Below are 25780 nucleotides of genomic sequence, written 5' to 3' on the forward strand. Positions count from 1 at the left end.
GGTGTGCCCTGCTCTGTGTGTGGGACCATCTATTAGTTGCTTGAAACCCATTGCCTGGAGAGAAGTCAAAAAGGCATCACGGGGGGGGAAGAGGGGTGTGGAGTCGACATGTAGGTTAAAATCTCCAAGGATGATGGAGGGAGAGTCCATTGAGATGTTTTCAGCTATGCATTCAATGAGTGGGGAGGAATTGGCTTCTAGGAGACCGGAGGGAGTGTATACTCGACTTATCAGCAGCTTTCAACACAGTGAACCATAAGATCCTCTTAGATCGTCTAACAGAGATTGGCATAAAAAACACCGCACTCAACTGGTTCTCATCTTTCCTCCAGAATAGGTTTTACAAAGTTAAGATCAACAGCAAAGAGTCACCACCTTTCAGTTCCACAATGGGAGTCCCACAAGGCTCTTCTTTATCTCCAACATTATTCAACATTTATCTTCTCCCTCTATGTCAGCTCCTTTCCAAACTTAATCTTACACACTATGTTTATGCAGATGATGTCCAAATCCTTATCCCAATTAAAGATTCACTACAAAACACTTTACAATTCTGGAATTCCTGTCTTCTATCTATCAATAACCTCCTAACAAATCTTAATTTGATACTCAATTCCAACAAGACAGAATTCCTTCTCATCTCTCCAGATGGCAACTACACTTCACCCAACACACACACTTTATCTACTCCAGCCTTTTCCCGCCAGGTCAGAAATCTTGGGGTCACCATGGATAATCTGCTGAACTACAAAAGTTTCATTAATAACACTGTAAAAGACTGTTTCTTTAAACTTCAAGTATTAAAGAGGCTAAGACCCCTCCTATATTTCCAAGACTTCAGATATGTACTACAAGTAATCATATTCTTGAAAATAGGCTACTGTAACTCTTTGCTGCTTGGTCTACCTACAAACACTTTGAAACCTCTACAAATGTTACAGAATGCCACTGCGAGGATTCTAACTAACGGGTCGATACAGTAAGGCCGCGGTAAAAACAGTGCGGCAGTGTCAGGCGCACCCTTCCTCCCCGCACCCACAGTTCTCTAGACCTAGCGCCTGATACAGTCTTCTAATCGCATGCAAATGCATGCCGCGACTGTGAGGCGTTAGGGAAGGGTTATGCCCGCGCAACCCATTTTACTGTATAGGCGCTTAATACAGCGCCTATACAGTAACCTGGGTGCGCTGGTACCTGTCATTTCAAATGACATTTGAAATGACAGGCACCAGGAAGTGTAAAAAGTGTAAAAACCCAAAAACCTGTGTGTTATATAAAAAATATTAAAAAAAATATTAAAAAATAAAAAAAAAATTTTAAATACCTGTCGGAGGGCCGTGGGTCCAGGCGGCGGCGAGAAGCAAAAAAAAAGCGGCATCCGGGATCCGGGGGCAGCAGCGGGGGGGCAGCAGGATCCGGGAGCGGCGGGTAGGTAGCAGCGGCAGCAGGGGGGGAGCGGCATCCGGGATCCGGGGGGAGCAGCGGCAGCGGGGGGGCAGCGGGATCCGGGGGGAGCAGCGGCAGCGGGGGGGCAGCGGGATCCGGCGTGTTCGATCGGGCAAGCGGGTAGGTGGCAAGAAAAGATGGCCGCCTGCACGGGGAAAGCGTGCAATTGGCCGCTGAAGACGTGACGTCACGACGTTTGGCGGCCAATTGCACGCCTTCCCTGTGCAGGCGGCCATCTTTTTTTTGCCACCTACCCGCTCGCCCGATCGAACACGCCGGATCCCGCTGCCCCCCCCCCGCTGCCGCTGCTCCCCCCGGATCCCGCTGCCCCCCCGCTGCTGCTGCTCCCCCCGGATCCCGCTGCTCCCCCCGGATCCCGGATGCCTCTCCCCCCCTGCTGCCGCTTTTTTTGCTTCTTTGCTGCCCCCCCCCCCCGCTGCCGCCGCTGCCCCCGGATCCCGCTGCCCCTGCTACCTACCTGCCGCTCCCGGATCCCGCTGCTGCCCCCGGATCCCGGATGCCGATTTTTTTTTGCTTCTCGCCGCCGCCTGGACCCACGGCCCTCCGACAGGTATTTAAAAAAATTGTTTTATTTTTTTATGCTGCCCCCGGATCCCGCTGCCCCCCCCGCTGCCGCTGCTGCCCCCGGATCCCGCTGCCCCCCCCCCCCCCCGTAGCAGGCCCGAGCCTTGCTACTTTTTTGTTTTTTTTGTTTTTTTTTGCTTCGGGAGGAGGGGACCGGACGGGGCTGCAGGAGACCGGACTGGGGCTACACCGGACGGCTGGACTGGGGACCAGGCAGGTAAGCAATGTTTTTTTACACTACACTACACTAACTCCTACTAGGGGGAGGCGGTAAACTAGCAGGTTAAGGCCGCGGCAGAACAGCGGGTTACGGAGGAGATAATATCAGCGCCCGTTACAGTATCGGAGGGGAATAGCTAATTCCTTCATTATACAGCTTTTTCGTTCATTTACATGCTGGGTGCGGAAAGGGTTAGGTGTTTATTTTAGGAAGCGCTAAGGATGCGTGAAACTGGAGACTGTATTGCTGGATCGCCTTACTCGTCTGTATTGTGCGCTCCCAGCACGTTACAGATGGGGAATCTTTAACTGAACGTTACTGTATCGACCTGTATATCTAACAAAAGGGACCACATTACTCCCATCTTAAAGAACCTTCACTGGCTCCCTATCAAATTTAGAATCCTCTACAAAACCCTATCAATAATCCACAAATTCATCAATAACTCCACCCAGATTGACCTCACGATCCCTTTACAGCTTCACACCACCTCCCGTCCGACGAGACTAGCCCAGAGAGGCACTCTAACGGCCCATCCTCTCAAAACATCACTAAGTAGAAGAGCTCTTTCCACCGCTGGCCCTAAACTTTGGAACTCACTCCCACCAGACCTCAGGCTTGAACAATCGGCACCCACCTTTAAAAAGAGACTCAAGACCTGGTTGTTCAACCAAGCATTCTCCTAATCCAATAACCAAGCTTGTGAACTTCACGACTGTATACATCAGTCCCAACAAAGCTATTACCAGCGATTATACTCACTTTTCCTCAAAATACATTGTATTCAAATTATACTCTCCTTGCTCTTTTGTAATTTATTATTATTATTTATTTTTTCCAAGTTTCAATTCACCTTGTTCATTGTAAGACATTATTCTATATACTGTCAATTTAATTGTTGTAATGTAAACCGAAGTGATTAGTAACATTGTTACCAGAACTTCGGTATATAAAACTGTTAAATAAATAAATAAAATAAATACTAGGCATATTTGCAGGTTTTGTGATTTGAAAAACCCTATTTCATATTTAGGAGTGAGGGTAATAGGTTGGGGTTTCAATATGAAGTCCTTCTTTGCGGCCAATAATAGGCCACCACCTTTTTTTCTGGGCCTCGGAATAGAGAATATGTCATAGGAATTTGATGGGAGTTGGTTCAGAAGAACTGTGTCTGTCTCCTTAAGCCATGTTTCGGTTATAGCACATATGTCGGGTTAATTGTCATGTAGGAGATCGTTGAGAATAGGTGATTTCTTGACAATGGATTGGGCATTGAAAAGGAAGATGGTGATGGCTGTGAGACTGATGACTTGCGTGAGTGGGATGGGCATGATTGGAATTAAATAGGAGTAAAGGTTACTGTGGCGTGGAAAGTGTGGTATGAGAGGTTTGGTGGAATAGTGTTTGATAGTTGGGATTGAGTGTGTTAACATGTTTTTGGAATGGGAGGTGGATGGATAGGAGGGATAGTGAGGCAGGCACGGTGAGAGCGGTGAGTGTTGGTTTGTTGGTTTGAGAGTGTGGCGTTGTGTGGGTGTTGAGAGTATGTTGTATGGTCAGGGGGAAGGAGGTCGACGCTAAGGGGCGTGCCAAGGGGCAGACTCCTTGGTCGCGCTCCTTAGGCGCGCGACGCTAGGCACACGACGCCAAGGATCGTCGCCTACTTTTATGTGAGGGCTCCGTCCGCGGTTGATGATGTCGTCGATCGAGGGGCGGAGTTCGGCGTCGAGGTAGGCCACAGGCTTGTGTCCGACTCGATTGCTGTGCGGCCGGCTAAGGGCACCCTGTCCCCGGTGGGACAGCGCCGATCGCGCGGGTGCGGCTGTGGCTCGCAGGATGGGCAGCGAGAGAAGAGAGAGCGCTGTCGGGTCGTCGCCTACTTTTATGTGAGGGCTCCGTCCGCGGTTGATGATGTCGTCGATCGAGGGGCGGAGTTCGGCGTCGAGGTAGGCCACAGGCTTGTGTCCGACTCGATTGCTGTGCGGCCGGCTAAGGGCACCCTGTCCCCGGTGGGACAGCGCCGATCGCGCGTGTGCGGCTGTGGCTCGCAGGATGGGCAGCGAGAGAAGAGAGAGCGCTGTCGGGTCGTCGCCTACTTTTAGGTGAGGGCTCCGTCCGCAGTTGATGACGTCGTCGATCGAGGGGCGGAGTTCAGCATCGAGGTAGGTCGCAGGCTTGTGTTCGACTCGATTGCTATGTGGCCGGCTAAGGGCACCCTGTCCCCGGTGGGACAGCGCCGATCGCGTGGGTGCAGCTGTGGCTCGCAGGACGGGCAGCGAGACATCTAGCCGACGAAGCTCTCGTGCTTGTGGAACATCGTTCGATAAATTAGGAAAAGCCGGGAGCTCAACTGACTAATTTAAATGGAAGGACGTGACCACCTTCGGCAAGAAAGATGGGACAGTGCGAAGAGAAACTCCAGACTCCGAAATCCTCAAAAAGGGTTCCCTACAAGAGGCAGCCTGTAACTCAGACACTCTACGAGCTGAACATATAGCCACCAAAAAGACTGTTTTCAGTGTGAGATCTTTTAACGTCACAGTTTTAAGGGGCTCAAACGGCGGATCACACAAAACGAGAAGTATCAAATTAAGACTCCATGACAGACATACCGGACGAACAGGAGACTTCAAATCCCTTACTCCTCTGAGGAAACGCACCACATCTGGATGTGAAGCCACTGAGCTACCAACCAGAGTGCCTAGGGCCGCTACCTGTAACCGGAGGGAGTTAAAAGACAAGCTAAACCGTTTTGTAAAAAGGCTAACATCTGAGCAATCGTAGCATGTCTGGGGAGAATCTCTCGCTCCCGACACGTCTCAAAAACTCTCCACACCCTAACATAAGAGAGAGGTAGACATTTTTCTGGCTTGTAGCAGTGTAGTGATAACTTCCTCAGAGTACCCTTTCTTCCTCAATCTCCTCTTTTCAAAAGCCAGGCTGCTTGACAAAAACAATCTGCCTGGTCGAAATACCTTGACGAAGAAGATGTGGAAGATGCCAGAGCCTTAGGGGGCCGTCCACCTCCAGATTGATTAGATCCGCAAACCACGGTCATCGGGGCCAATCGGGAGCTACTAAGATTTCCCTTCCTGGGTGGACCTCTATCCTGCGAGGCACCTTGCCCACTAGAGGCCAAGGAGGGAACATGTATAGGAGAACCGATGTGGGCCAGGGAAATACTAGCACATCTATTCCCTCTGCGACTGAAGAAGCGAGGAGCCTTGGCATTGTCCCACATCACCATCAAGTCCAGGTGGGGGATCCCCCACCTGCGAGAAATGAGATCCATCGCTCAGTCCGAGAGCTTCCACTCTCTGGGATCTATGTGCTGCCGACTTAGGAAGTCTGCTTGAATGTTGTCCTTCCCAGCAATGTGGGATGCCGCTAGCATCACAAGATTTTGCTCTGCCCAAATCATGGGCAGCTCCACCTCGTTTGCTACAGCTTGGCTTCTGCTGCCTCCTTGACGGTTGATGTAGGTCACCATCGTCGCATTGTCGGAGAGAACGCGAACTGCCTGATGGTGTAATTGGGGGAGAAAGCATTGCAAGGCCAAGTGAACCACTCTGGTCTCCAGGTGATTTATCAACCATCTGGACTTCTCCGGGGACCAGCTGCCCTGTACTGAAAGATACTGGCAAATAGCTCCCCAGCCAGAGAGACTGGCATCTGTGGTCACCACTATCCAGTTTGGGACTTCCAGATCCAACCCTCGAGACAGGTTGTGTGAGCAGAGCTACCACCCAAGACTGGACATGGCGTGATCAGTGAGTGGCAGAGGGAATTGAAAATTCTCCGAGTTGGGATCCCACCGGGAAAGCAATGCTCATTGCAACAGTCTCATATGAGCAAAAGCCCAGGGAACGACCTCCAGAGTAGATGCCATCGAGCCAAGAAGAAGGTAGTCCCAAGCCTTGGGCAACGGAAGAGCCAACAAGTGACAAACTTGCTCCATCAGTTTGTGCATTCGATCCGTTGGGAGAAAAACCTTCCTGACAGCGGTGTTGAACCGGGCCCCCAGAAATTCTAATGTCTGAGAAGGGACAAGATTGCTCTTGGCCTGACTGATTACCCATCCGAGGGATTCCAAGAGAGTGGTCACCTTGTGGATGGCCTCTACACAGCAATCTCTCGACTTCACCCTATTAAGTCAATCATCCAGGTAGGGATGAATGAGGAGGCCTTGTCTCTGGAGGAACGCCGCCACAACCACCATGACTTTGGTAAATGTGTGGGGGGCGGTCGCAAGACCGAATGGGAGCACGCAGAATTGGTAATGCATTCCCAGGATCATAAAGCGAAGGAACATTTTCTGATCCTCGCGAATGGGAACGTGCAAGTAGGCCTCCATCAGATCCAGAGAGGCCAGGAATTCGCCCTTGCGTACCGCCACAATGACCGAACGCAGAGTCTCCATGAGAAAGTGTGGCACCTTGAGAGACTTGTTCACCTTCTAGCGGTCCAAAATTGGTTGGAAGGATCCCTACTTCTTTGGAACTACAAAGGAAATGGAGTACCTCCCTGTCCACCAGTGTTCTGGAGGGACCGGTTTTACCGCTCCAAGAAACAGGAGATGGTCGAGAGTCTGACGAACAATCTGCCGTTTGACATTGGGACCGCATTGAGATATTAAGCAGAAATCTCTGAAAGGTCGAGCAAATTCCAAAGCATAGCCTCATTTTATTATGCTTAGCACCCACTGATCGGAAGTAATTCTGGTCCACGCTTTGTAAAACCGGGACAGGCGATCCCCAACCCGAAGGATCAAGGAATGAACTGGCCCCATCTCATTGTGTAGTCTTGGAGGCGAGAGAGGAGGAAGAACCACCCTCCCGGGAAGTTCTGCAGCCACGAAAGTACACGGTCCAGGCTTGGCTTCTGGCCAACGGTTGTTGCTGCCCGGCCGATTGTTGCCTGTTCTGCCGAAACCTCTGTTTGCCCCGAAACCAAGAGCAGGAGGAAGGAAGCCCCTGGATGGTTTCAGTCTGTCCTCTGGTAACTTGTGAACTTTGTTCTCCCCCAGGGCCTTTATCAACTGCTCCAGATCATCACCGAACAAATAAACCACCTACAACATCTTTTCCATCCCAAGACCCAAAAAAAGAGGTGGTGGCCTCCTCCTCGCCGCAAAAAAAGAGCTTAAGCTAACACAACAAAACATCATCACCCCACATAAACTCGAGATTGGGCTCTTCAAATCCCCCTTCCTCCAAATCTGCCTAATATATGCCCCACCAGGACACCTAGACAGTAACCCATCTCCCCTCATTGAACTTATCACCAAACATATAAACATACACTCTCCTGCCATCGTCTTAGGAGATTTCAATCTCCATGTAGACACCTCTCCTCTCTCACCCTCATGCGACACCCTCCTGGCCACTTTCAATGCTTTAGGCCTTAAGCAGACCATTAACAACCCAACACATAGGGCAGGCCACACCCTTGATCTTCTTTTTACTAATCTCCTTATCCATCCAGACCCCCCTACTTGCACACATATCCCCTGGTCTGACCACTTCCTCATTAGAACTAAATGCTCCATAAAACCATCCCCGACAAACACAAAGAACACCTTTTTCTTCAGAAAAGCATGCAAAAGAGATGACCTAATCTTAGCACTTTCTAATGCTCTAGACAACCTAGATACGTCTGACTCTCACTCTGCCCTGTCATCCTGGAATCATATCACCAACACTGTCGCCAATAAAATCTGCCCAATGCAATCCAAAGAATTAAAATCCTCACACAATTCAAAAAAACCATGGTACAAACAAGATCTAAAAACCATGAAACTCAATCTTAGAAAACAAGAAAGGTGCTGGCGTAAAGATCCATCACCCTCACAGCTTGCATTATACAAATCTTCCCTCCATAGCTACCGTGAGAAATTAAACAATACTAAATGGGATTTCTAAGCCCATAGAATCCACCACTTACAATTCAATGCCCGGGCCCTTTTCGAATATGTCGCAGCCTTAACTAAACCACTACCTAACCCTATCTCTGATGAACTAGCCAAAACTAAATGTGAAGAACTTGCCCTATACTTCCATGATAAAATAACTAATCTACTGACACGCTTCCCATCTACCCCAGTAACCACCAGAAACCTCACAAAAAACCACTCCATGGAACTGATCTCTTTTGAAATGACCACCGCTTCTGAAATTGAAGCCATAATGAAAAAAATGAGACCTTCCTCACACCCTGCAGACAATATCCCCAGCAAAATCCTCCTATCCATACCTAACACATTAGCCCAACCAATTGCTGACATTTTATTTATTTATTTAGGAAATTTTATATACCGAGGTATAGCAAGCTGCCTTCACTCTGGTTTACATTTTAAACAACTTATTATAAACAGTTCCATCACCCTAGGCACATTACCGAATGCTCTTAAACAAGCAATAGTTAAACCTCTATTAAAGAAACCCAAACTCGACCCAAAGGATCTTTCCAACTATCGTCCCATTTCCAACCTTCCCTTCATTGCAAAAGTACTAGAAAAAATTGTTAATTGTCAGCTAACTGACTACCTGGACAAACATCATATGCTATCCCCATCCCAATTCAGATTCTGTAAATATCACAGCACGGAAACCCTCCTCTTTTCCCTAACAGACTACTTTGTCAAAGGCCTTGACAAAGGCCACTCTTACATCCTGGCCCTTCTAGATATATCATCAGCCTTTGACACCATTAATCATAATATCCTTCTACAATGCCTCAATGAAATTGGCATTTCTGGAGTCCCCTTCAAATGGTTCAGATCATACCTTAGACAAAGACAATACAAAGTTAAAATAGGAAACTGCGAATCCAAACCAGTCCTCCTGAAGCAAGGTGCCCCTCAAGGCTCTTCACTGTCTTCTACACTACTCAACATATACCTACTACCACTCTGTCACTTCCTTTCTAAACTTGGTCTCCCTCACTTTTTATATGCTGACAATGTTCAAATACTCATACCTGTCACTGACACCCTTTCCAATGCCATTAAAACATGGGAACCTGCCCTCCTAGCAATCAGCAATCTACTCACAAACATCAATCTAGCCATCAACACAACAAAAACTGAACTCATGACCATTTCTACACAAAACAGCCCTTCTCATCTCCCCACCCACGATACACCCCCACCCACAATTGCTTTCACGCAAAAAGTACGTGACCTAGGCATCACACTAGACCACCGAATTAACCTAAAAATTTTATTAACTCTACCATCAAAGATGGCTTCTTCAAACTTCACACCTTAAAGAAATTAAAACCCCCGTTACACCTCAACGATTTCAGTACTGTCCTCCAAGCCACCCTATTCTCTAAGACTGATTACTGCAACTCCCTCCTTCTAGGCTTACCTAAAAATGCTATCATGCCAATCCGAATACTGCAAAATGCCGAGGCCCGTATCCTTACTAACACATGCAGAAAGGAACATATCTCCCCTGTTATCATGGAAGTTCACTGGTTCCCTATCGCTTCTCAAATAATATACAAGACGCTCACATTCATTCATAAAGCACTACACAACCCTGATATGCAATGGTTCAATGACTCCATAATATTTCACACACCCACAAGACCAACCAGAAATCAGTACCTAGCAACATTACATACTCCATCACCCAAACTCACGAACCTCGCCACCACCAAAAATCGGGCACTTTCCATTGCTGGGCCCTCTATATGGAAATCCATGCCTACAGAACTACGCCAAGAACTCTGTTCAAATAAATTTAAACGGAACCTAAAGACCTGGCTTTTTAAGCAGGTATTCACCTGAATATTTTCTCTTACATTCCACGCAAGTCTCCGCCCCCTTTTTCCGCTCCTGTCCCAAGCTCCCCCCTGAATCTTCTAGCGCAAACCCTCCCTCCTTCTCCCTGACCCTCCCATCCACATCCCCCCTCCCCCTTTTATAAAAAAAAACCTGGGTTCCTCCTACTCTGTATAGAATAAAAAGATTTACATTATATAGACTAATACCCCCATATCCCTATACGGTATGTACAAATCTTTTGTCCATACTAATAGTTAACTTCCTCCCATTGTCTGCACTCACCGTGCCGAATCATCGCTATAATCATTGTTTTAATATAATCATAGTTATAATCATAGTTATAATCATTGTTATAAGCATTTTACACACTGTTATAATGTTCATTCCTCTGTAAAGCCTCCCCGGCTGCATTCAGGTTTAATGTAAACCAATGTGATGTCCACAACTAATGTCGTTATAGAAAAAAATGTTAAATAAATAAATAAATGGAATAGCCCTAAGCTGAGCCTTGGATGAAACATCCGCTGACTAGTTTCAGAGCCACAAAAGACGTCTTTCCGACACTGCCGACGACATGGTGCGAGAGGAAGTGCGGAGCAGTCATACAGTGCATCCGCACCATATGGCACCGCAGCCTCCAATCGTTCCACCTGCTCTGACTCTCCAGGAAGAAGATCTCTAGATGTCAGCAATTGCTGGACCCTGCGCAGGCTCGCTCGCAGCATATAACTGCTACATACCGCCGCCTGGATACCCAGGGCCAACACTTCAAAGATGTGCTTAAGCAAGACTTCCAGCTTGAGGTCCTGAAGATCCTTGAAAGCAGCGGAACCTGTGACTGGAAAAGTGATCTGCTTGACAACAGCCGAAACTGAAGCATCAACCTTAGGGGTCCGCAGGAGCTCCAGAGATTCATCTAATAGCGGATAAATCTTATTCATGGTCCGACCAACCCGTAAACCAGCATCAGTAGCATCTTACTCCCTGGTCATCAGCTTCTGAAGCATGGGATGGAAAGGAAAAGCCCGGGTCGGCGTTTGCAAACCCGCCAGGACTGGGTCCACCGAGTCCTGCGGGGGAGCATGCGGGGGGAGCTCCACACTGAGCTCAGAAAGAACTGCAGGAATGAGAGGTTCTAATTCCTCTCTCTGGAACAGATGGACTACCTTAGGGTCATCTCTAACCAAGGGGATCTGTTTCCCCGGCTCTTCATCCAATCCCCCACCAGCAGGAGGGAAAGGAGAGGCCCCCGCATCAGAAGCCGCACTGCCCGGAACCTTCGGAGCGGCTGTGCCTTCTGAAGCTAAAGCACCTTTTAACTTCTCGACCCATAGAGACGCGGGCACATCCGTGTGCTTGGCTACCTTGGGGGATGGTCCCTGCGCAGGTCTCACCGGCAAAGCATCACCTTGCGGAGACCTGGAAGCCAAAAAGGCTTTATGCATCAGGAGGACAAAATCTAAAGAAAAAGAATTAGAATCAAAATCATCTCCTCCTGAAATATCAGGATCCTCCTGGAAAAAATCCTGGTCCTGAGCAAGAATATCATCAGGACTGGCAGGGACTGGTGACAGCGCTAAGGGAAGCTCCCCCGCCCCCATAGCCCTTGTCTGTGCCTCAGCAAATATGTTTAAGATGGCTGCCGTCCCTGCACTCAGGGGAAACAGGTCAACCCAAGGCTCCCGTGGAGCAGATCGTTTCTGAGCCTCTCAGGGCTTAGCAAATGCTGCAGACCCAGAAAAGGAGCTGCCTTTCCCTCCAGGAAGGCATCTGGAGCAAATACCGGCCCGGGAAAGCCGCGTGGACGATTCTCCACATGCCACACACAAAGATGGCCGCAGCATTGTGGAGGGGAAAAACCAGCCTAAAAATCCGCAAAAACACGGAGAAATTCGTCAAAATGCGGCGATTCGGACAGGGAGGGGTCCTAGATTGCAGCCCACCAAAAAAGAAAAATTTCAAAAATTGTTTTTTTTAAAATGCTGAGGATTGGCACGAGGTAAGAGAGGGACCGGACCACCAGTAATCTCTTCCCCAGCATCTTACCTGCCTGGAGTCCTGCAGGGCTACCAACCCCAGCTCCAATAACCTGCTACCAGAGGGGATGACCCCGCAGGATCTAACAACCCCCTGGGAGGATTAGGAAACACTCCCTGCTGCAGGAGAACTGCTTCTTCTTTATTTATTTTTTTAAACTTGCTTGATTCAAAACTTTATCTAGCTAGTTCACTTTTAGTTATTCCAAAGGATAGCCTACACCCCAGAAGCAGGGCAAGACCTCCATCTGCTGGAGACAGATAAATACTGAAGGGATGCAGGAGGCACACCAGGTTAAGTGAGGGTGTCTTTCAAGTTTTTCTCGCTCTCCACCTGCTGGAACGGGGGCTTAACCCATGGTCTGGACTGATCCGGGTACGTACAGGGAAAAGCCTTTTTTCAAGTTCATCAATTTTTGCCTGTCCCAAGGAAATGTTATATAACGATTAATGCGATCAGATACATCTGTTGTGACCTAGTCCAGACAGCGGGAAAAAGTAGTTTGGGACATTCCCCCCATGACCCCTATGTCATTTGGAAGGAGCTGGTTATCATGAAATGCAGGATGGCTAATAGTTTGGTGAGGCCCAGCACAGCATGGGACCTTTCCATGACCAGATTCAGATCCCCTCTGATTTCTTCATATGACACCAGAATAGGCGAGAGCTGAGGCGATACCTACTAACCACATAATCCTCTGGCATGCCCAACAATGAGGCTCAGGAAGGAAAGATGTGCTCCCTGTAATTCCTCTGCCGTGGCCATCTGCATGCCAGGCCCTGTCGTGGACCCCAAACCTCTCTCTGCGGGGCCAGTGGCTTGGCCTTCGGTGCAGGGACTTCCCTAAGAGGGGTTGGAGCTACCCTTGCCTGTTCTTGTGGTTGTTGTTGTCTGCGGCGAGCCTCCTGAAGCATCCAATATTCCCCAACAAGTAAACTTGCCACAAACATTAGGGCTTTAGGAAGATAAGCCAGGTAAGAACAAGTGTTTTTATTGGGCCAGGAGGGCTTGGTATGTGTATCTGATAGAATACCTCTTTTTATCAAGTGCGATAATCACCGCAATAATAGCTGCGATCCATGATATCGGCTGCGGACGTACAATAAAAAGGTTTTTTTCCCTGTACCGCAAATAAAAAAGGTGTAGTTATTTCTGATGTTAAATCACATGTTACTGTGTGTTAATCTATTACATTCTGTAGTAGGAAACCACAATGTGCAATACAAAGTGCAATACAAAGTGTTAAATATCCTACACAAGGTTATTCATAACGAGAAGGTAGAAAGTCTGAATGCAGCAATAAGGCTACACGAACCACAGAGAAATTTAAGGTCGGCCAATAAGGGCCTGCTATCAACTCAATCTTTGGTATCTGCAAAGCTGACATCAGTAAGGGAAAGAGCGTTATCTCTAGCTGGCCCAACAATTTGGAATAGTTTACCAGCCAAGTTGAGATTGGAAGCAAATGCAATACAATTTAAGAAGAAAATTAAAACCTGGTTATTTCAGCAGGCTTTTGAGACTAGAAAAGCACAGTATCACGATAGCAACAGAAATATTCTAAAAGACAGCATTGGAAGAGCAAAGTTTTGATTGGTTATGCGTGTATGAATGGAGTTTAAAATTTTATTTATTTATTTATTTATTTAAAATTTTTATATACCGGCATTCATGTTGCAAACACATCATGCCGGTTTACATATAACAGGGGTGTACAGTAAACAATTCAATAACCTATTTGTGTAGAAGGAAGCAGTTACAAATAACAAGGTAATAGAACTGGGAGGAGAGAAGAAAAGAAAGAGAATAACATTAGGTATAGGTATTTACATTAGTAATAACATTTTTACATGTGGAAGTGGTAGAATCTGGCTGAATAGAATTAATCGGTGTCCGGGAAAGCTTTTTTAAACAGCCAGGTCTTAAGTCTCTTCCTGAAGGTTGGGAGGCTGGGCTCCTGTCTAAGGTCCGGTGGGATGGAGTTCCATAGAAGGGGGCCGGCTGTTGAAAAGGCCCGATCTCTCAAGGTAATGTGTTTGGTAGTTTTGGCTGGGGGCACTTGAAGAGATCCTCTGAGTGTGTCTCTTGTTGGTCTGGAGGAGTTATAAATTTGGAATGGGACTTGTAAGTCGAGTGGGGTGTGTTGATGGATGGTTTTGTATATTATGGAAAGAGATTTGTAGAGGATTCTAAAGTGAACAGGCAACCAGTGGAGATCTTTTAGGATTGGAGATATATGGTCCCTCCTCCTGGAGTTTGTCAGTAATCTTGCCGCAGCGTTTTGTAACATCTGGAGGGGTCTAGTATAGGAGGAAGGTAGGCCCAGAAGGATAGAGTTACAGTAATCGATCTTAGAAAAAATGATAGCTTGTAGAATGGTTCTGAAGTCCTGAGTGTGGAAGAGTGGTCTAATTCTTTTCAGAACTTGGAGTTTGTGGAAACAGTCCTTGGTGGTTCTGTTGATGTAAGCTTTAAGGTTCATCCGGTTATCAATTAATACTCCTAGATCTCTCACCTGTGTAGTAGTTGGGATAGTTGGAGGATTAGAGATGGCATTATTATCTGGGGAGATGAGAAGCAGTTCTGTTTTAGAGGAGTTTAAAACTAGGTTTAGGTTAGCCAGGAGATGTTTAATTTCGAAGAGACAGTTTTCCCAGTGAACCAATGTTTTTGTGTAAGATTCTTTAATGGGTATCACGATCTGGATGTCGTCGGCGTAGAGGAAATGTTTGAGGTTAAGGTTGGAGAGGAGTTGGCAGATAGGTAAAAGATAAATGTTAAAGAGTGTAGGTGACAGTGAGGAGCCCTGGGGGACACCTATGGATGCGTCCATTCGTGAAGATTCTTTGTTCTGTATCTTAACCTTGAAGCCTCTGTTGGAGAGAAAAGATTTAAACCATGAGAGAGCTGTGCCTGAGATACCTATAGAAGCCAGAATGGAAGTGAGAATGGAATGATTGACCGTATCAAAGGCGGCTGATAGGTCCAGTAGAATTAAGAGGAAGGATTGGCCTTTGTCAAGGCCCATTAATATGAAGTCAGACATGGAGATGAGGAGGGATTGTATTTTAATAATGTATGAATGAATCCACGGATTTATATTTTATTTTATATTCTTGTATTATTTAGTAGCTATTTTAACTTTTTTACATTGTAAACCGATATGATGGTGGTATCTAAATACCGGTATAAAAAACATTTTTTAAATACATTTTAAATAAATAACTCCCCCCACTTGCATAACAAATGTAAAATTTGCATGCTAACTTGTGTTGTGATATTTATCGCGCATTAGACCCATTTAATGCACATTTGGGCCCTAATGTATTTGTTCACTAGGTGCCACTGTTGTACAATGGCTGAGATTTCCTCCTGTCAGGATTATGAACACTGCCTTCACAGCATCCCCAGACCCAGCCAGTGCGAGGAGCAGAAGACAAAGCTGGGAATCAAATACATGTCTCTCACGTGGCAGTGCCACATCACTGTCACGAGCTACAAGACTGCTCACATATTATTAATTAAATAACAACTGCTTATATGACCCTGAATCTTTACCGCTAGAAGAGAAGATCTTAATCTATCCTTATATCAAGATAAAAAAAATTCTGGGAATTCTGGGAATGAACTACTGGCTATGAAAAAGACAGTTTTAGAGCTCTTGTCAGAAAATGGATCTATTCCCTGAAAGATATTTCCAAATACAATCAAAATGATGATATAACTATGAGCCATATAAGAACAAAATTATTTGACAACTATTTCCACCTGAATATTATAAAAATATTTTCTTTACTTTTTTTATTTACATAAAATACTATTATATATCTTTTTCAAGAAGCATCAAGGCTAACCTAAAGCTGTTCTTACGGAAAGTAATTTTCAAAAGTATTTATGCACATAAATGGGCTTTTTGAAAATTATCTCAGGGGTTGTAAGCATGGAAGTGACTTTGCACATACTTTTATACATACTTAAAAAAGGCATTCTTGGGGACAGCATTGGGTGCCATAAACCTGCAAATAAATATTTATGCCTGCTTCCAGAGGAACATGCTTAACTGCTCATTTTCTATTTGCAGATTTCAGCCCTACATACACTGCTATAAAATTACCCTCACAGTTTCTAACTTTCGGCTTTCAGTTGGTAATTTAAAGTGTCCAAATATTAAAATATTCTTACCAATTCGTAGTTTAACTTTGGCTAATATAGCGATGTGTGATAAGTAGATATTCCTCAAAGGCATTAATGGAGTTGTAAATGCAGTATCTACTAAATGTTGCTGAATATCTTGTCCAAGAAGAAGAAGCTAAAAAAGATATACAAACATATGAAAAACAACTTATATCAAGGTCCATATTCAGAAGTACTTAGCCAGGTAATTCAGTAGTTAGCTGGCTAGATGGCACTTACAGGGTTATTTATTAACTCACATTATGGCATTTTCGCATGCGAAAAGCACCATAACACATGGTGTGATGCTAATTTTTAAAAGGAGAGGGACTGGGGAGCGGGAATTTTGTAAAAGTGGGCTGGCTTCGCAAAGCCATATCGCATGATATCACACAGTTTTAATGCCAAAAAGTTTCAATAGCATTAAGCTGTGCAATATGCTCATAACACAATTTGTGAAGAAGGGCCTCTGAGACTGAGAATGAGAGAGAGAGAGTGAGTGAGCACCTCTGGAGGTGGCACCATAGCAAGCAGCTATTTATGCTACTATAGGAGGCCCATCTAGTATCTCATGGTAAGGTTTATGTAGTAGTGTACGGGTTAGGGGCCATTTTTACATGCAGAATGATACGTACAAACAGAACAGTACACTCTTATGAAGATTTGATGTCCTTCGGAGTGAGGAAACTCAGACAACGATGAGATTTGTACAATGTTCTCTCAACCTAGCTTGATATTACTCAGGTAGAGAGTCCATCAAGCTAGGTTGAGAGAACATTGTACAAATCTCATTTATGCTATTTATGCTACTATAGGAGGCCCATCTAGTAACTCGAGGTCAGGTTTAGGTAGTAGTGTAGGGGTTAGGGGCCACTTTTACATGCAGAGAGAGACGTACGAACAGAACAGTACATTCTTATGAAGATTTGATGTCCTTCGGAGTGAGGAAACTCAGACAACGATGAGATTTGTACAATGTTCTCTCAACCTAGCTTGATATTACTCAGGTAGAGAGTCCATCAAGCTAGGTTGAGAGAACATTGTACAAATCTCATCGTTGTCTGAAAGACATCAAATCTTCAGAAGAATGTACTGTTCTGTTCGTACGTCTCGCTCTGCATCTAAAAGTGGCCCCTAACCCCTACACTACTACCTAAACCTGACCTCGAGTTACTAGATGGGTCTCCTATAGTAGCATAAATAGCTGCTTGCTATGGGGCTACCTCCACAGGTGTGCTCTCTCGCTCTCTCTCTCTCAGGCTCTTCTTCACAAATTGTGTTATGAGCATATTGCACAGCTTAATGCAATTGAAAAAGGTGTAGTTATTTTCGGCATTAAAACTGTGTGATATCAAGCATCATGGCTTTGCAAAGCCAGCCTACTTTTACAAAATTCCCACCCCTGACTCCGTCCCAATCCCTCCCCTTTTAAAATTAGCATCGCACCATGTATTATGCTGCTTTTCGCATGAGTTAAGGCATTTTCGCATGCAAAAACGCCTTAACGCATGTGATAACGCCATAACGCGAGTTGATAAATGACCCTGTAAGTTAACTGGCTAATTCCAATATTCATATTTAGCCAGATAACTTAGCTAGCTAAGGCCCTCATTTGCTAAACATTTTTCTCATAGACATAGAATGGAAGAAAAGCCTTAGTAAATCAGGCTCTAAGTCTGGTTGGCCCACAGACCTGTCCTAAAGTTAGCCGGCTAATTTTAAGATAGCCAGCTATATTCAATAGCTGCATACTGTCTCCAACACAGACCAATCCAGATCTCTAGAAAGTAATTGGCAATTCCCAAATAATAGATCCATTTCTTGTTGTCCACTCCCAGGGATAAGCGATGGCTTTCCCAAAGTTTACCTGGCTAATAACTTTTTATCAACTTTTCTTCCAGGAACTTGTCCATACCTTTTTTAAACTTGGCCATGCAATTTGCTTTGACCACGTCCTTCATGGCAGCCTTTAAAGAAAGGAATTATGGACCAGTACTATAGCTCAAGCCATAACTGTACTGCAGGAGACTCAAATTCAAGTCTCATGTGTGACAGAGCTGCCTGGAGTTTGACGCACTGTGAAGATAATGCATTCAAGCCTAGGGAGAGAGGAAAGACAATTGCCACTACTCCAGCAACTCCTGCCACCCACAGAGAGGGAAAGTCTCAGTGCTGACGGATAGTGCATTCCTTCGAACCCTCAAGACTGACAAGAGTACCTGACTCACCCAGGTCTGTTGTCTGAGGTGGTCATTAATTGAGAGGAAAATATGGAGAAAAAATAGGCATTATAGTATTTTCTTATACTGAAACCCTCAGACCTGAAAAATAAGTTAAACTGCACAAAAAGAATGCTTTCATAGAACAAAGAATAAGTGCAGATTATTTTAAAAGTTTCAGTTTTTGTATTTGGTATGGAAATTACCCAAAATGAGGTCAATTTGCAACATTTAAAGAAAAGTTCTCTTATGAGTTAGATCGTTTTAATTACTCCAGGATAAGAAATATTCAGCATATACTTGCCTGCTTATTGATCAGTTTGTTTGCCAGAATTAATAAGTTTAACGGTTCCTTTTCAGAATGTGTCTGATCTTTACCATCCTCTAATTCTGTGACCATTATGTCAGCCAGTAGAATCATACCCTGAATAAGTGTTAATGAAGTCTCAGGGGAAATAAGCTGCTTTCCTTCAAGCAAATGGATTAAGTCCTATTTGTGAACATAAACAGAGTAATTAGTTTATTTTAAATAAGGATCCTATGACAGTTACACATTTTATATTTGACAGAACTGTTTTGAGAAGTAGGCATGCACTGTAGCCGTAGCCATGATACAACAATAGTAAAATGATCAAAGCTATAATCTTGTCAGCTATTAGACACTGGAACTGGCAGTCTTTGGGGACCAAATTTTCTCTCTGGAGGACTATATTCATAGAGATTTATGTGATTAAAAACATGTTTCCCTGTGTTAGTCAGTTGTCTGAAAACTGTCCTCTATCAATGCAGCTAAAAGCTTGTATATTGTTCCATAGCTGCACTGAGAGGAGGCATTCCTGGGCATGTGTTTCAATCGGGGTGGAAAACTATACATATAGATTGCATTTTCAAATATTTGCATGTATGTTTCCAGCTAATTTCTATCCATTGCAAGTGCCAAAGTGAAAATACAGGCATATTTTCATGTAATCTTATTCCAAATGAAAATAATTAAAAAATTGTTCCCAGGGAGGGAGGATAACTTTCAAACAAATTTGTGTGGCAGCATATATGTGCATATATGGCCATTAGTAGATCAACACAAGTATTTCATAACCCACACGCATGATATACATGCATTTTATAAAATACACATACTGTTGCGCACTCCGTCCACGTCTGGCCCGCTCACTGGCCTGCTCACCTCTCTGGTTCCACGGCAGGTCCTGGGTCGGCCTCCCTAGCGGCAGCTGCGAGCTCTTCCAGGCCTCGGCGTCCCGCGGCGGTGGTCGCCGGGCCTTCCACTGCGCACCAGACCACACGTCAGAGTTCGCTGCCTTCCATGGCATTGGCCATGCCCCTACGCGCGCGCGCGTGGACTGCCCGGCCTCTTGTAAGGCCAGGGGCGGGTCCTAGCTCCGCAGCACGCCCTGATTGATTGCCTAATATAAGGAAGTCCCTGCCTGCACTTCCTTGCCTTGGCAATCAGGTTAGTATTGTGCTAGACTGTCACTGCGTTCTGAGTCTTGTTCCAGTCTTGTTCCAGGATCCTTCTGTTCCAGCCTTGTTCCAGCCTTGTTCCTGATCCTTCCATTCCAGTGTCCTCTTGTTCCTGTGTTTGTCTGTCGTCTCCCCAGATAGTACCTCCGGACTGTCCTACTAGTACTGATCTTGGCTTGCTCCTTGACCCTCCTGCCTGCTGCCTGCCTTCTGACCTCAGCTTGCTCCTTGACTACTCTGCCTGCTACTTGCCTTCTGATCTCTGCCTGCCTGTGACCTCATCTGACCTCTGGAACCTGACCCCTGCTTTGTTGCCCACTCCTCAGACTGACCCCCGGATTCTGACCTCTGCCTGTTTGACTATGTTTTCTGATTCTGGCTCTGTCCCTTGCCTTGTCATCGCCTATGCTGTTCTGGTCTACCTTGCTCCATCTGACCTCCAGTTTCGAACCCGATTGCGCTCCTCTCCTGTCTCTGGGCTCGCCTGTCTATCATCTCTTCAGGAAACCCTACGAGGCCCACCTAAGTCCAAGCGGCCCGGGTCCCTATGGGCTTCACCCGGGATGACCGCGGGCTTCCAGTGGTGAAGCTCATCCTAGCCTCTGTCTCCTCCAGTGCTCTGCCCCCTGGGGGCAGGTGCTTCCTGGTCCCTACCAGGGAGCCATTCTCCACTGCTCCAGGACAAGGGTCCACCCCCGAGTGCAACACATACTTCTACCTTGCAATATATGTGCATATGTAGACTTACATGCAAATACATTCAATGGATTGAAATCACGTATATCAATGCATTAAACGTGCATACTTTTCCTATCTGTTTTAAAAATATACGTGCGTATATTTTATGCACAAAAGTAGAACTTACATAAGTTCTAATTTTCAAGTGTAAGTCGGACAATTTTGAAACGGCATGTAAATGAAATTAGCCAGGTAACCAATTAGTCCATCAGTTCACTCGGACCTACTCCAGGTCATTGAGACCTTCCTGGTTCTTCAGCCTGAACTCCCCCAGTTCATCCTGAGCTCCCACCTAGTCAGAACTACACAATAAACATGTTTAATATCACTTATGCCAGATAATTAACAGGTGTAAAAAGCAGAGCTCATAAAATATGCTTTCTGAAACTGATTCTTACAGTGGCATCACTCAGAACTGTATCATAATCATTTATACTTTCAATATTTCCACCTCAATCTGAAACATTTAGGAGTGAATTTTCAAAATGTTACATGCATAAAAATTAATATATATGCAAATAAGTAGTATCTACTTACATATTCCAAATTTTATAAAAGTAAAAAATATGCATGCATTGTCACGTTCGTATGCACATATATGTGCGTAAAAAAAGGGTAATCTGGGGTGTTCCCAGATGGGGCAAACACTTAGAAGGGCCATATTCAAAAGCTATTTAGAGCAGCGGTTCTCAACCGGTGTGTTGCCAAGAACACGCAGGTGTGCCGCCAAACTTCTCGGTCCCAGTCCCCGGTCCCCTGCGCCCAAGCCGATAAACAAAAAACCTATCCCAACCCTTTAAAACTAATCCCTTTGCTTCCCCCACCCTCCCGACCCCCCAAAAACATTTTACAGGTACCTGGTGGTCCAGTGGGGGTCCCGGGAGCGATCTCCCGCTCTCGGGCCGTCGGCTGCCACTAATAAAAATGACGCCGATGGTCTTTGCCCTTACCACGTGACAGGGTATCCGTGCCATTGGCCGGCCCCTGTCACATGGAGGGAGCACTGGATGGCCGGCGCCATCTGTAAAAATGGCGCGGGCCATCCAGTGCTCCTACCATGTGACAGGGGCTGGCCAATGGCACGGATACCCTGTCACATGGTAAGGGCAAAGGGGCATCGGCGCCATTTTGATTAGTGGCAGCCGACGGCCCGGGAGCAGGAGATCGCTCCCGTGACCCCCACTGGACCACCAGGTACCTGTAAAATGTTTTTGGGGGGGTCGGGAGGGTGGGGGAAGCAAAGGGATTAGTTTTAAAGGGTCAGGGTGGGTTTAGGGGTTATTTTTGTGTGCCGTTTTTCCTGCCCTCTCCCAAAACGATAAGAGAACCCCCACAATCAATATCGTGGGGTTTTCCTATCATTTCGGGGGAGCCCCCGATTTCTGACGATATTTTCAATCGTCCGAAGCCCGATTCACATCCCTAATCCCTATCAATTAAAAAGCAGAATGAAAATACAAACAAAAAACAAATTTGAAATGTTTGTATGCTAATGCCAGACGTCTAAGAAGTAAGATGGGAGAATTAGAATGTATAGCAGTGAATGATGACATAGACTTAATTGGCATCTCAGAGACATGGTGGAAGGAGGACAACCAATGAGACAATGCTATACCGGGGTAAAAATTATATCGCAATGACAGAGAGGAGTACTCGGGAGGCGGTGTGGCGCTTTATGTCCGGGATGGCATAGAGTCCAACAGGATAATCATCCTGCATGAGAATAAATGCACAATTGAATCTTTATGGGTAGAAATCCCTTGTGTGTCAGGGAAGACTATAGTGATAGGAGTATACTACCGTCCACCTGGTCAAGATGGTGAGACTGACAGTGAAATCCTAAGAGAAATTAGGGAAGCTAGCCAAATTGGTAGTGAGGTAATAATGGGAGACTTCAATTACCCCAATATTGACTGGGTAAATGTATCATCAGTACATGCTAGAGATATAAAGTTCCTGGATGGAATAAATGACATTTTCATGGAGCAATTGGTTCAGGAACTGACAAGAGAGGGACAATTTTAGATCTAATTCTCAGTGGATCACAGGATTTGGTGAGAGAGGTAACGGTGATGGGGCCGCTTGGCAATAGTGATCATAATATGATCAAATTTGAATTAATGATTGGAAGAGGGACAGTAAGCAAATCCACGGCTCTCGTGCTAAACTTTCAACAGGGAAACTTTGATAAAATGAGAAAAATTGTTAGAAAAAAACAGAAAGGAGCAGCTACAAAGGTAAAAAGTGTGCAAGAGGCGTGGTCATTGTTAAAAAATACCATCCTAGAAGCATAGTCCAGATGTATTCCACACATTAAAAAAGGTGGAAAGAAGGCAAAATGATTACCGACATGGTTAAAAGGGGAGGTGAAAGAAGCTATTTTAGCCAAAAGATCTTCATTCAAAAATTGGAAGAAGGATCCAACAGAAGAAAATAGGATAATGCATAAGCGTTGGCAAGTTAAATGTAAGACATTGATAAGACAGGCTAAGAGAGAATTTGAAAAGAAGTAGGCCATAGAGGCAAAATCTCACAGAAAAAACATTTTTAATTATATCTGAAGCAGAAAGCCTGTGAGGGATTCAGTTGGACTATTAGATGATCGAGGGGTTAAAGGGGCAATTAGAGAAGATAAGGCCATTGCAGGAAGATTTTTGCTTCAGTGTTTACTGAAGAGGATGTTGGGGAGGTACCCGTACTGGAGAAGGTTTTCATGGGTAATGATTCAGATGGACTGAACCAAATCACGGTGAACCTAGAAGATGTGGTAGGCCTGATTGACAAACTGAAGAGTAGTAAATCACCTGGACCGGATGGTATACACCCCAGAGTTCTGAAGGAACTAAAAAATGAAATTTCAGATCTATTAGCACAACAGTACCCCCCCCCCCCCCCCTTTACGGCCCCTTTTGAACGTACCCGGTTTTTCTGGATGGTCCCGGTGGAACTGGTGCAAGAGATCTTTGTCCAGAATATTACGGCTGGGCTCCCAGGTGTTATCTTCGTCGCCACAACCCTCCCAGGCCAGTAGATACTCCCATCTGCGGTTGTGAAATCGGATGTCCAGGACGTCCCGTACCTGGTATGTAGGATCATCGTCAATGGTTGTGGCCGCTGGATCCGGAGGCGTACGGTGATACCGGGAGAGGACCACAGGCTTGAGCAGTGAGGCGTGAAACACGTTGTGTACTCTGAAAGAGGGTAGCCGAAGCCGATATGATACCAATCCCACTCGTTCAGCGACTCGAAACGGACCATAGAACTTCGGTGCAAATCTTCGAGAGGGAAGTCGAAGGTGCAGATTCTTCGTACTTAGCCAGACTCTATCCCCAGGCTGGAATGTGGGAGCTGGTCGGTGATGATGATCAGCCGTCTGCTTAGCCCTCGCGGCCGCACGGAGAAGTTGTTTTCGTGTCATATGCCACAAAGCCTGGAGTTGCTGGGCCGTTACTTGAACAGCAGGTGAGGCACTGGGAGCCTCTAGCGGGAGCGGTGGTCGTAACGGCTTACCATAAACCAGATGAAAAGGAGACTTGCCCGTGGCAGCATGGACCTGGTTGTTATATGCAAATTCGGCCCAGGGCAAGAGCTCTGACCAATTGTCTTGCCTCTCATTAATGAAGGCCCGGAGGTATGCTTTTAGGGTCCTATTCATCCTCTCGGTCTGTCCGTTGCTTTGAGGATGAAAGGCTGTGGAGAAACTGAGCTTTACCCGGAAGCATTTACAGAGGGCTCTCCAATAGCGGGCCACAAACTGCGAACCTCTGTCCGAGACGATATCCTGAGGGAGGCTGTGAAGCCTGAACACATGTTGGGCGAACAGGTGGGCCAACTCGGGTGCAGAGTGAAGCTTAAGCAGAGGAACAAGATGGACCATTTTTGAGAAACGGTCAACCGTGACCCAGACGACCGTATGTCCCTTGGATGGAGGCAGGTCAACTATGAAGTCTGTAGCTATATGGGTCCATGGTTCAGTGGGAACCGGAAGCGGGTGCAGGAGACCACATGGGGAGCCAGAATTGGGTTTCTGGCGAGCACAGGTTGGGCAAGAAGATACATAAGAGGCAACATCACGCCTGATGTTGGGCCACCAGTAATACCGGTTAATGAGCTCCAGGGTCCTTTCTCGTCCAGCGTGTCCTCCGATCAAGGAGTCATGGGCCCAACGTAATGCGGTCAAGCGGTCCCGGCGCGAGAGCACCATCCGGTCTTGTGAGAGGATGGTCATCGCAGAGAGACGAACCTTAGCGGGGTCCAAGATGAATTGAGGTGGCTCAATGTCTTCTTCGGCACAAGAGGTGTGAGACAGGGCGTCTGGCCGGAGATTTTTAGCAGCAGGATGGTACTGTAGAACAAAGTCAAATCGACTGAAGAACAAGGCCCAGCGGGCTTGGCGGGGGTTCAGTCGTTGAGCCTGGGTCAGAAATTCTAAATTTTTATGATCCGTGTAAAGAGTGGTGGTGTGTAAAGAGCCTTCGAGCCACTGTCTCCATTCTTCGAAGGCGAGTTTTATCGCCAGCAACTCTTTATCTCCAATGGAATAATTACTTTCAGCGGCTGAGAACTTCCGGGAGAAGTACGAGCAAGGAAGGAGTTGTCCAGCATCAGAGTGCTGGCTGAGGACCGCTCCCACTGCGATACTGGAGGCATCAACCTCCACGATGAACGGTCGTGAGGGGTCCGGGTGTCGGAGACAAACATCTGAGAGGAAGGCCTCCTTGAGATCAGAGAAAGCTGCAACTGCAGCATCCGGCCAGTGTTTAACATCTGCTCCTTTACGGGTCAAGGCTGTGAGAGGAGCCACACGGTGAGAGTAACGTGGGATAAAATGTCGATAAAAGTTCGCAAAGCCCAGGAAGCGCTGGAGGACTTTGAGACCCGTGGGCTGGGGCCACCTTGGATGGCGGCTACCTTTTCTGGGTCCATACAAAAGCCAGCTGCTGAGATAATATATCCCAGGAAGGGTAGAGATTCGGCTTCAAAAACGCATTTCTCAAGCTTGGCATATAGATGATTGGCCCGGAGGGCCTGGAGAACCTGGCAAACATGCTGGCGGTGAGAGTCTATGTCTTTGGAAAATATGAGGACATC

At 46.2% G+C, this 25780-nt stretch overlaps 1 protein-coding gene across 1 annotated transcript in view; it reads right to left on the reverse strand.

The window, feature by feature from the left end:
• CFAP54 (cilia and flagella associated protein 54) overlaps positions 1-25780 on the reverse strand; it is a 1106494-nt gene that overhangs the window by 189142 nt on the left and 891572 nt on the right. The window contains exons 56-57 of the mRNA XM_029597529.1: positions 18777-18962; positions 16263-16389 (exon numbers count right to left, since the gene is read on the reverse strand). Coding sequence (XP_029453389.1) covers positions 16263-16389; positions 18777-18962 — 313 coding nt within the window. The remainder of the gene's footprint in view (positions 1-16262; positions 16390-18776; positions 18963-25780) is intronic.

The sequence above is a fragment of the Rhinatrema bivittatum genome, chromosome 4 (assembly GCF_901001135.1).
Source record: "Rhinatrema bivittatum chromosome 4, aRhiBiv1.1, whole genome shotgun sequence".
In the NCBI taxonomy this organism is placed as follows: domain Eukaryota; kingdom Metazoa; phylum Chordata; class Amphibia; order Gymnophiona; family Rhinatrematidae; genus Rhinatrema; species Rhinatrema bivittatum.